This window comes from Adiantum capillus-veneris, chromosome 3 (assembly GCF_014529385.1).
Source record: "Adiantum capillus-veneris isolate H3 chromosome 3, ASM1452938v2, whole genome shotgun sequence".
NCBI lineage: Eukaryota > Viridiplantae > Streptophyta > Polypodiopsida > Polypodiales > Pteridaceae > Adiantum > Adiantum capillus-veneris.
In genome coordinates, this window is record NC_140933.1 from 175,053,242 (window position 1) to 175,065,733 (window position 12,492).

At 43.2% G+C, this 12,492-nt stretch overlaps 1 protein-coding gene across 4 annotated transcripts in view; it reads right to left on the reverse strand.

The window, feature by feature from the left end:
• LOC147462223 (putative GPI-anchored protein At1g61900) overlaps positions 1–4,614 on the reverse strand; it is a 47,161-nt gene extending 42,547 nt beyond the window's left edge. Inside the window, exons 1-3 of one of the 4 annotated variants that reach the window (XM_086509627.1) lie at positions 4,181–4,614; positions 3,008–3,214; positions 2,302–2,898 (exon numbers count right to left, since the gene is read on the reverse strand). In XM_086509627.1, coding sequence (XP_086365753.1) covers positions 2,302–2,898; positions 3,008–3,214; positions 4,181–4,304 — 928 coding nt within the window. In that variant the 5' untranslated portion in view covers positions 4,305–4,614. Of the gene's footprint in view, positions 1–2,301; positions 2,899–3,007; positions 3,215–3,616 lie in introns of all 4 variants that reach the window. The other 3 variants (XM_086509629.1, XM_086509626.1, XM_086509628.1) reach the window with 3 other exon arrangements.
• Positions 4,615–12,492: the final 7,878 nt, after the last annotated feature.

Here is a 12,492-nt window from a genome sequence, read left to right on the forward strand (position 1 = left end):
GAAACTAGGACCGACTAGACAAATTCAAAGAGATGCCATAACTCTAATAGTGATTCCAATTGGGGTGGAGATCTAGACCGAAAGCGTTCATGTCACGTGCGCATTGCACTTGAGCCACCATCAGTCTTAGTTAGGGATCTAGCCTAGCACTTGTGAGCCTCTAGAAGGACATGCATGATCAAACAGGTCATAGTTGCGTACACTCACTTGCACAGTACACTAACTTAAGCATATAGGCATGTGAATAGTCACTTAAGTCATTTATTAATAAGTGAACAAGCCCAGCATTATGAAGTCGTGGGTTTCAGCCATGCTTCCCAACCCATGCTTTTTTGCAATACAAGGGGGTCACCAATTGGGATCATCATAACCCAATATTATGAAGAAGTGGGGTTTCAGGCATGCTGCCTGACCCAAGCTTTTTGCAATGTAAGGGGGTCACAACTGGATTATCGAAACCTAGTACCCACACAGACATCCAACACCCACAACACCTTAGCACCCTAGCGTTTGTAGATTGCATATTTCAGCCCAGCATTTTTTCATCAGTTCAGCCCAGCGTTTTTGCACAAGATCAGCCTCAGCATTTTTGCATCAAATCAGCATCGTCATAAAGCATTCAGTATTCAGCATTTAGCCTTTGTATCAACATTTTTGCAAGTAATCTAAAGCAAGTACTTGCTCTAGCAACAAAGCAAGGGGGCCCTTCAGGGTGGTAGGGACCCAACATGTACGCTCTCTCTCTCTCTCTCTCTCTCTCTCTCTCTCTCTCTCTCTCTCTCTCTCTCTCTCTCTCTCTTCTTAGTTTGGTTTTCTCATGTGAAGTACTTGTGTTTGTGTGCAAAGTAGTAGATATAGGAAAATCCTTAAACCCTTCCGTTGCACCTGATAGTTCAACTATAGATTCCACCTATCCATTTGATTAAGAAGTGATTTCATAGAGCAGCAAGAACCATCCTACAATTGTCTTATCTTCCACACAAGCCAAGCATCGAGTTGTTTGCACTGCTACGTGAGTTAGTGTGGTTAAGAAGGCTGCTTTTGGAGATAGGTTTTTGGCAACAGACAACCACGATTTATTTAGACAATCAGAGTTCTATAGCCATTGTGAGGAACCAAGTGTTTCATGCCCGGGTATAGCAAGATACAGCACCACTTTGCTTGAGAGAAGACCCTTGATGGGTGCACTCTAATCGTCAACCCCGTCGAGGGGACGACACTCAATTCTAGCTGACCTGACTTGAACACAGGTGGTGATCTGAAGATTGATCTCATCAGTCATGTTGCTGGAGTGTCAGGCACTGTGACCAACACGCCGAGTCTTCTCAAGCGAAAGAAAAAGAAAAAATAAAGGTTTTGGTTCTAGGGGTTTTCTTTTCTTCTTGGCATTACGTTTCCTATGCACTGGCCTAGGGTCAAGGGGTGACCTGTGGCAGGGTTATCTCCTTGGTGGAAACTCCTAGTCAGCCTTTGTTCCCTTCTGAGTGAATGGGCTCAGGGTGGTGCCCTTTATCAGCCAATGTATATGGTGTATTTGGTGGTATGTGGTGAAGATGCCATGGCTCGTGTGGAGCATGGTTGTCTATGTAATTTTTTTCTCTCTTAATATAATCATCACTCACACTCTCTGAGTTTGGGAGAGAAAAAGAAGGACGTGGATATGGTGGTACAAAGCGTGTCTCATGGGTCAATGTGGCCTTCCACAAACATTGATATAGTCTCTCTTTGTATTGTGTATGGAGGCAGCAAACCTCCTAGTCATCACAACATCCACTCGCCTGCCAAGTGTCCACTTCAAAAAGGGAAACAAGGTTTGTCAAGCATTCCAATGAGTCGCATACAGGTAGCCCTCTAATATACTAATTTTAATGTAAGGTCCTTGAGACATTCTTTCAGAGTGATGAGCACCACTAATGGATGTTAACACCTAGTCCAAAATTTCTTTCCCAGATCTTGTCCACGAAAAAAGAGAGTATCACCTTTTCTAGCATTTTTCATGCAAGCATGGGAGCTCTTAGACACAACGTTTCAACAATCTAATCGACTTCTCAGAGTTTCTGATGTATATAAGATTAAGAAAGACGTTTGAAGATACCTAGAGAAGGTCTTTGAGCAAACGCCTTGCATTAAATCTTTTACCTTTAAGCTTCACCCTTCAATTGATAATTCAGGCTTGCGTTGCATGAATAAAAACCCTTCAAGCTTTAAACTTCAATGAAGAAATGTGTTTTGCATTGATCACAGTACTCTATATGTAAAGTCCAAATCTAATGCTCTAAGCAATGGTGGTTTACAACAAACCTCGATTGACCCTGCAGCTGGATAAAATTCGGAAAGCTGAGTTTGCCACATCTGCACCAAGTTCCCTGGCAAGCCATGTGAAAACGACCTCTTCACAATCATTACCCGCCCGATCAAGGCTAGAGGCATAAACATTTGGGTCCCAGTCTGAACCATATGATGCAAGTCGAACAGCTGCATCTGTTACCGCTGGCTGGCAGACAGCATTGCAGCATTCTCTTAATGGGTCAACAGCTGAGCATGCATCAAGTAATTTCCTCGTATCCACTGCCTGTTCAAATGCAGTTACACTCGACACAGGGCACCATCCATGTGTCAGATTTGAAGGTTGAGCGTTACAAAGCTCAGTGCTTGTGGTATTCCCACCACTCTCAACAAGATAACTCAAAATATCAGCCAGACAATCTGTCGCTTCTTTGTCACTAAGAGCCAAGGAACCTGAATTAAGGCTCCATTCACCACGTAGTATCCTTAACATGCTCATAAATTGTGGACAGCATATAACATTTCCGACATACATGGCTAAAGGTGCTGTGCAATCTCCTGCTGTCCGATGAAGTATATCTTCAACAACAGAGATATTGAGGCCACAAACACCTATTTGGATGACAAGACATGAATCAAGATAGAGAAAAAGATAGCATTTACAAGCACCTAGTCTCATTTCTAATTCCTAAGGAAACAGAGGCAAGCAGTTTATGAATACCAAGCATTGGCTGTGGGGTAGGTCCACTTGGCAAAATCGGATAAATTGGGGAGGCAGGAAATAGCATAGATGACTTTCCACTGCCATTAAATATCTCTGAAGGAGCTGGAGCAGGTGGTGAGAAGCCAAAGCCGTTTGCAGCTCCCCTTTGCCAGAACACCACTTGACACAGCAGCACTAACAAGAGCAAGCCCACGCCTATCCTAGCTGCAATACAAAAGCACAAGGGCCTCATTGCACATACTCTCCAATAAATTGGCCTGATTTAGTCAAGCTTTAAGTAAGAAAATTTCAATCAAATGCTGTTCACTTCCATCTAGCATCATTAATAGAAGGCATGCATACTTCATTACAAAGAGCATAAGCCCCCGTCGCACATACTTTCAACCAAGATGTCATGAATGTGTCAAGCTTTCACAGATTATTTGCCAGCCAGATATTGTTAAGTTTTAACTACCCTCTAGCATAGCTACTGGAATGCATGCAGATACTACTATGAATGCAAAGAAAAACCCACATTCACCTAATGAGCAAAGTGTAGATTATAAACTCAGTCATTCAAATCAAACACAATGCATGTGTAGGCTGAAAAAGGGAACGAGGAGTTACATGGAGAATATCGGTTAAGTCCAACATCACAGGGTGACTTCTTCATTGTTAAACAAAACCTCCACACATATTTGCATCAGCTTTGCAAAAGGTAGAATAAAGTTCTAGGCATATAAATCAGGTGCATAGTCTTATTTATCAAGAGCTTCCTTTAAGAGCTCGGTCTGCTGCTTGCCACCTCTCGATGAGCCTCAAAAAATTACAAATAACGATGTACTCCTCAGAAGGAACTCTGTTGGTTCTGAGTCCTTGGTGCAGCATCATATTGTAGGTAAATCGTGTTCATAGCTTCATGTTGAGCCCAAAGACAGAGCATGAACTAGACGAGCTGAAAGACCTCAACCCTCTCTTCTCATGTATATTGGATAAAAATTACTCAGTATAGAACAGAAGCAGGATCCTTGACTATGGAGTTTTTAATTCGTTAGAACTGTGAAGCAACTGATCAGATGACAAAAAGGACAAATTCCACCTGAACATTCGGTGCATGTCCGAGACATTGAGCTTCCGTCATTTTCATCGATGAAAACTAAGTAATTTAAGCTACATTCATGTAGACCTAACCTTCGGGTTGCAGGAGGAGACCTGAATACATCCCTCTCTGCTGGTAAGTACTTTCCCCTTCCATCCACAAAAATACGTCATTTTGCTCCTTTGTTGTATACCCCTTGGACCCAAAGCCCACCATTGCCCACTCCAGCTGCGCACGGTGCTCCTCTGTTCATTTACAAGAAACATTGCTCCGAAGTGCTCTTAGCTCGATTGCGTGGGATTAGCCTAGCTGCAATGTCGCTTTGCTCGTTCACACATTTCTCTCTCTCTCTCTCTCTCTCTCTCTCTCAATGTTCCACAGCGTCCACACTCCACAGTTTCGTGTTGTTGTCAAAAAACGTCTCTCATAACAATCAGCAAATGATCCTCTGTGCACAGTGAAATGGAGGGCCACGATAGATTCTGCTCATTTGTGGCCACATTATAAGAGCTGACTCACACTTGGGTCGCACCATACGTGTAGTCGAGAGAAGGAAAGTTCCCCTTAAGAGCTGAGTCTCAGGATGGGTTCACAGTGCAGCGGCGGAAGAAAAGCCAATTTTCCTCACTTCTAGGTGGAACACCAAAAAGCTCATCATGAGTGCGTGGCACTACTCCATTGGTTGGAGGGAAAAGGTGTCAGGGTGGAAGTCCACACGGGCGGGGGTCGGAAGAGGAATGGGGGGGGGTGGAAGAGAAAAAGGCTTTTTCTTCCTTGACATGGCTGCCATGTCATTGCCTTCCACCGCCTTATGTTAACAAGGCAAGCAAAATCCAAGCTTTTGATTGGCTCTGCGCTTTCGCTCATGACTTTCGCCACTCACTGTGAACTCGGCCTCACAAAGTGTGAGTAGGGATAGTGGGGGGAACAGTGGGATTCAAGTGGTAGAATATCAAAAGTCAAAGTTGATGGAGAGTATCGAGCCATTTTCATTGGGCGAGTTGGTTAGAGAAACGAGGAGAAGGGAGAGTCTACAAAAAAAATAGTGTATCCCCTCCCTTTCCCACAGTGCTACCAGAATTGCAACAAGGTTTCTATAAATAAGGAGGAGAAAGCGGCTTACTATGCTTGAGTCCACTCCCCCCAATCGCACAAGGTGCGACTCAGCTCTAACATCAGCTTATCGCTTAACTTTTTCAAAGTGTTAGTAGGTGTACTATTCTTATTCTATTTCCATGCCTACCTTTTAGGATTGTCTTAATCTAGAGAAAACATTCCCCCTCACTCTTCTTAGGTGGGACTCAACCCTTAGTAGAACTTCATACACTTGAATGATTTGAGCTGCAAATACTCAACTGACGTAATAAACAAAGAAAGAAATTGAAAATTGTATATTGATTACATAAGTGATCGGTACTATTGCTCGCAATGTGCATTAATGAAGCCAAAAATGAGAATGTACGTTGCTAAAAAAGTGTGTGCGTAACCTTAATAAATTCATGCACATTTTATTTTATACAATAGCAATTAATTTTGTGAATTAATTGAAATTAGCACACACAAAGCATGAATTTTTTAAAAAAATACAACATAAAGGGTTAGATTTATTGGTGTTGACTCCTCTTGAAAAGAATCTTTCATTATACTTTACTCATGATTACATCCAAGAAATTAAAATATGTGGTGCTCTTTGGTCTATGAAGGCATGGTACTTGACGAATCGCATAATGAAATGCTTAATTGATATGAAAGTGTAACCAGTATCCTAGCCTTACTCTCAAAGACATTTGATTACGCAAATCAAGCAGTCATGTGGAGATGCGAACTGTTATATCTTCTGGCTTTTGATTTCAACACTTTTGTATAAAGACTGTTCCGTACTATGAATGGGAATTATACCTCCTTTTTATTGAAATAATTTTTCTAGTGTCTTTTGTAATCTCTAAGGATTCTTTGATGGATATGTTATATTGTTATTGAAACACACACACACCTAACACCAAGGATAGTAGTGATACTATTCAAAGACCTAGTTACTATATTTTAATCCCTCGATGTATGTCTTAGATAATTTTACTTGGACTGATCCTTGAGGGATGGGGCTTTCTTCACACGGCCCTTATAGGTTTGCCTGGTCGGTTGAAGGCTGAAGAGGCTACCAGTTCTTACCTTTGGTGGTATATTTCTCTATATAACTTTTTATGGACTTTGCAGAACGTAGCACTATCTCAAGGGATAGAGCTTCCTACAATGCCTCTTTCTAAAGCATCGCTTCAGGTACTTACATGCATACATGACCCTATGGCATCTGAACTGATAGTAGGGGCTTCAACTGATCTATCCAGCTCTTTGGTTCAAACCATGTCATTTGGTAAATGTGTCCAACAACTCTAAGGAAGGGGTGGCAGAGTTATTTGAATTCATTGAAAACATTCCCGCCCTGATACTTGCTCACAAAAGGGAGTTAGCCAAGTTCTTTTCTAACGTTTTTAGGAACATGTTACGTTTAAACAAACTACACATTTGAGCATTCCTTTGGGATCAAGAGCAAAAACATAAAATATATTGTTGATAGACTATGAATGACAACCATACTTTTTTCAAACTGGCTGCCAAAGCCTTAAAACTCCTACAAGAGTAATGTATTCATTGAAGACAATATCAGATATTGTGTTGATAAGACTGATTTGACCCTTTTTCAAGAACATGTTGACTTGGCACATGTCTGCTAATGCTTCATACTCGACTTTTGTTACTCTCATCTACTTCACAAGGCAGTAGGCCCATACACAATGGGCCTACCGCCAACCCATTGTGTATGGCGCTTGGGATAGGTTGGATACACACACACACACACACACACACACATAGTACTGATAATGGTACTAGTACTACTACTAATAGTGATAGTACTAGTACTAGTACTACTACCCTACAGGTACCTAGCCCACGCACACATATGCTATTGGTATTGGTACTGGTAATGTATTGATATTGGTGCTAATTGTGTACTAGTAGTGGTAATATATCATACTAGATTGGTATTGGTACTACTTATGTACTGGTACTGGTGCTACTTGGGTACTGGTACTGGTAATGATACTGTAATAAATTAAATGTGCTTTAAAATATCTCTACACACACACACGTATGGCTAGTTATAGCGTGTTGCTATTTCCTAGCTGGGGACTGTTGTCTTGGGGAACCTTTGGTGAATCACTAGCTTGAATTCACTTGGTGATTTTTGGAAAATGAATCATGAGGTGGAACCCTAATGATACCTAACCCACACACACACACATGTGGTACTGGCACTGGTACTAGTAATGTACTGATCCTAATGGTACTTGTGTACTGGTACTGATACTGGTGCTAATTATGTACTGGTATTGATACTATATTATACTGGACTGGTATTCGTGCTACTTATGTACTGGTAATGGTGCTACTTGGGTACTGGTAATGGTATGCACTAGTATTGCTGCTACTATAATGGTATTGTTTGTGTAATGGTATTGTTTGTGTACTGTATACTAGACAGATACTGGTGCTACTTGTGTACTAGTATTGGTATAATTTATTGGGAATGTTGACCTGGGGCACCTTTGGTAAATAACTGGCTTGAATTCACTAGGGTATTTTTTAGGTGATGCCTTAATGGTACCTAACCCTTAGTTAATAAATGAGTTATGGGTGGGCTGCCCGGCTCTGTGAATGCTGTCTTCTTCTTATTTATAGTGTGGTGGCTCCCTCATGGGGCGGGTCTGCGACTCAACGCTCTAAGCATTGTGTGTGTGTGTGTGTGTGTGTGTGTGTGTGTGTGTGTGTGTGTGTGTGTGTGTACAAGGCGGCACTGCTGCACCATTCCCCTCTTGAAGCCGGGCCCGCAGTACGTCTATGAAGGAAGGTGGCTACTTGCTCCAAACCCTATAAAAAGGTGAGCTTTACATGCTCACTTAGCATTAGAGATGTGTGTGAGTACTTGTGAGGAGTTGTCTATACATTAGGATTGTGAGAGTTTTTCCTACAAAGGGATAATGTTAAGTGTCGGAGCTATGGCAAAGGGCATGGATAAACATGCTATTGTGGAGCTTGCTGCCCCGACTCATTCTCAGGTGACTTTTTGCATCGAAATGAATTGCTGTCCGAATTGTTTGATGGTTGTGAGTATTCCTCATGCATATGCCGGTAGAGGCATTTGAATAGCTTCTTCTACTGAACTTTATCTCATGAAAGCTTGTAAAGAACAAGAGGCTTCATATGATTTTTTTCCCTATAAATGGTTTCATCTTTGAATATATGATTAGCTTGATCTTTCTTATTATTTATCTTTGAAAGCAATCTAGTTGGGTGACATCTATAACATGTGGGATACCCATGCATCACCTACATATGGTACCAATGCTAACTAAATGTTGTGTTGTTTCCATGGATGCGGGTGAGGGTTACCTTCTCAACTATCGTTTTCAGAGTTCCTTCGCTTGAAGATGCGGACTATTATATCTTCTGGCTTTTGATTTCAGCACTTGTGTATAAAGACTGTTCTCTACTATGAATGGGAATTATACCTCCTTTTCATTGAAATAGTTTCTAGTGTCTTTTGTAATCTGTAAGGATTCTTTGGTGGATATGCTATATTGTTATTGAAACACATACACACATACTCTCTCTCTCTCTCTCTCTCTCTCTCTCTCACACACACACACACACACACACACACACACACACACACACACACACAGTATGGTGCTGCGCTTCGAGTTCACTTTTGAAGGACTACTAGGTTACCAAGGGAAGTCTCTCTCTCTCTCTCTCTCTCTCTCTCTCTCTCTCTCACACACACACACACACACACACACACACACACATACAGTATGTGGACTGATGGATTGAGGTGCTCCCACCTAAGTCAAAAGTTCTTTTCCCTCTCGCTATCAGCCCAAACATTCAGTGGCTTGAGCAAACCCATGTACACCCATTTCCTTGAGCACCCATTTGCTACTACCAAGTGCTCCCCATTGGAAAGCAATGCCTCTCCCCTGTTCAACTTTACTTCACAACCAAGTTACTGTTGCTAAATGTTGCAACACCACTGCTTGGCCTATCATACCTACACCTGATCACCAGTAGCTACCCTAGTCAAGGTGTTGGTTTTGGTCCTGGTGACCCACCTCATTCTTTCTCTTTCTTTGTCTAGTTGCTACTGGTAGTGCGCTCTCTATCTATCTATCTATCTGTGTGTGTGTGTGTGTGTGTGTGTGTGTGTGTGTGTGTGTGTGTGTGTGTGTGTGTGTGTGTTTATCTCTCTGACACACACGATGTTAACCGAGTCAACGTCAGTTAACAGAAGATGCTAAAGGCCAAGCCTTTCGGATGCACATCGGTTTGCATGGTTTTTTTTTGTTTACCTCGCTATTGCTTTGCATGGTTTTTTTTTTTTGTTTTTTTGGGGGGGCCTAAGCACTCCTCTCTCTCCCTTTCTTTCCCTTTAAAAAAAAAAAGCTACACTGCACTCTCCCCTCTCACAATCCCCCCCCCCCGTGTGCCCAAACCTTCCCTTCCCTTGCGGACCCTTCTCCCCCCTTCTCTCTCTCTCTCTCTCTCTCTCTCTCTCTCTCTCTCTCTCTCTCTCTCTCCAATACTCTCTTGCGGGTCCATCACTGGCAATTACACGAACAGAGATAATAAAACTATCCGTTAGGATCTTATACAGTTGGATACTAAGAGGACATGGGTAGACCCTACACAAGAATTGGGCACGAAGATGGCCGACTACAAAGAAAACTTCCTACAACTATCTGAAGATGGATTTGTGATTCGCCCGAGCTACATGGATACCCACCTGTCTCATGGTTTGAGATGTGCTATTGGTCAGATTCGTACATCCTCACACCAACTGGAAATTGAATTTGGCAGATTTAGGGGAATCCCACCTGAGAACAGAATTTGCAAGTTATGCGGAATGGAGCCGGAGACAGAATTACACTACACATGCCATTGCACCGTATACTATGAGATACGTGGGTGTTTCCATTGCCTATTTAAAGAAGGCTTTGGACCTCTAGATAGAGTCACGCAATACCAAGATCAAATATGCTTAGGCTTGTACCTACTGGAACTACATTGGCACAGGGATAATCTAATGAGAAGACAAAGAGCACTACAGCCTCAGAGGCAGATCACAGATTTCTTCGGATCGAGAGAAGCAGGAGTGGAAGGAGAAGCAAGAGGCCAGCAGCCAGCACAAAGGAGTACCCACATTCATACCAAAGACACCCTCATTGATAGGGCGATTGAGCTTAGGAAATCGAGACGACCACGACCGAGATGCAGAAGCACACTTTACCGGAGGAGAATTCAACAAAGGATTATAAGCATTCTAGCCAGACACCCAGAATGCTCCTAAGAAGTTTATTTAATACTTTGTATTTCATTTTTCACATTTATTTTCACACTTTCACACTTTTGACGCTTAGTACTTCGGTGCTAAGGTACCCAGACATTGTAATAGATTCACCACTTTTGTATCAATTCGGTCTCATAGGTCATTCTGGCCTTTTGAAGACGTTAATATAACATTTCATTTCAGTTCATTTCTCTCTCTCTCCCTCTCTCTCTCTCTCTCTCTCTCTCTCTCTCTCTCTCTCTCTCTCTCTCTCTCTCTCCCCCCTTCTTTCTCATTTTATTTTGTACCCAGACATTGTATTAGATCCACCAAGAATGTGTCATTTTGGTCGCATGGGTCATTTTGGCCTTTTGATGACAGTTAACATAGCATTTCATTTCATTTGTCATTAGGATTGGAGGGACTCAAAAAGCGACAATGTGACAGGAGGCAGAGAAAGAAAAAAGGAAGATGCAGTGGGAGAGAGATCGATCGATAAGGAGGGAGAGAGAGAGAGAGAGAGAGAGAGAGAGAGAGAGAGAGAGAGAGAGAGAGAGAGAGAGAGAGAGAGAGAGAGAGAGAGAGAGAGAGAGAGAAGGGGGCGACAAAATTCTGAGGGAGAGAGGTGAAGTGTATTGTTTTTTTTTAAAAGAAAGACGGGCTCACCCTGCACAACCCCCCCCACCCCCCACCCCCCCGCGCTTGCTTTCTTTCTCCCTCCCAGTCTCCTACTCTCTCTCCACCTGCCACCCCTCTTCTCTTGATCTCTCTCTCCCTCCCCTCCCAATGATCCCCCTCTCTCTTCCCCTCCCTCTATCACTCTCTCTTTCTCTCCCTCTTTTACAAAAAAACGGAGGCACTAGAGATACTGCTACTGCTTTGTTTTTTTTAAATAGCTCTCTGCACCCTCTCACTCTCTCTCTACCCTTGCCACCCTTTCCTCTCGTCCTAGTGTGTGTGTATGTGTGTGTCACAGAGAGAGAGAGAGAGAGAGAGAGAGAGAGAGAGAGAGAGAGAGAGAGAGAGAGAGAGAGAGAGAGAGAGAGAGAAGACATGGGGGAGAGAGGGGTGAAGCTCACTCCAGGAAGGGAGCGAAGGCAAGGGGGGGGAGAGAGAGAGAGAGAGAGAGAGGGGGGGGGAGTGGGGGGGGGGGGGGGGTAGGGGGTGGGAGGGGGAGACAACGAGAGAGAGGGGTGGCGGGCGAGAGAGACACACACCCACAGAGGGAAGACATCACGAGAGCGAGAGAGAGAGAGAGAGAGAGAGAGAGAGAGAGAGAGAGAGAGAGAGAGAGAGAGAGAGAGAGAGAGAGAGAGAGAGGGATAAGGAGAGGGGTTATAGAGCGACTAAGAAAAGAGAGAGGAAGAAGGGAGTAGGAGATAAGAGGAATTTAGGGAAGGGATGGTGGTTTCTAGAGGAGGAGCTGGAAGAAGGGAAGGTGGTTAGAGGAGTAGATGGAGAGAGGAGGTGGAGGAGAGGAAAGATCTTGGAGGAGGAGGCTGAGGAGGAGGAGGAAGGGAAGAGGAGGAATCTCATGGGCGGCAAGAGGAGGAAGGGGAGGTAGAGAGGGTGGCACTCCAAAAAAAAAAAAAAGCTCGCTCCTTTGAGCTCGCTCGAAGACCTAACTCCCCTTGTGGCAGCCCATTTTGGGGCATCTCAAGCCCTTTAAAAGGCTTATCAATACCTTTCCCCATGAATTAAGACAAAATGGCTAACCAACATTCACTCCAACCATAGATCCTTTCATAACCAAGCTATTGTACACGCCCAGATAAATTTCATTTGCAAAACCAAAACTAATTACATGTATGCTTCAAAAAATCTATGCTACATTGACTTAGTGGGGCATGCACTTCGTGATGCATCCAGGCTATTTGAAGCATTGAAGCAAGGGAAATATCCTGAATGCAGGGAAAACATCCTGGAAAGCTTTTGAAAGACCTTGGCAGGCCCTAAAAATGACTGCCACAAGGGCGCACATTTGGTCCCTTCATCGGCCTGTGGAAGCACCAAATGTGC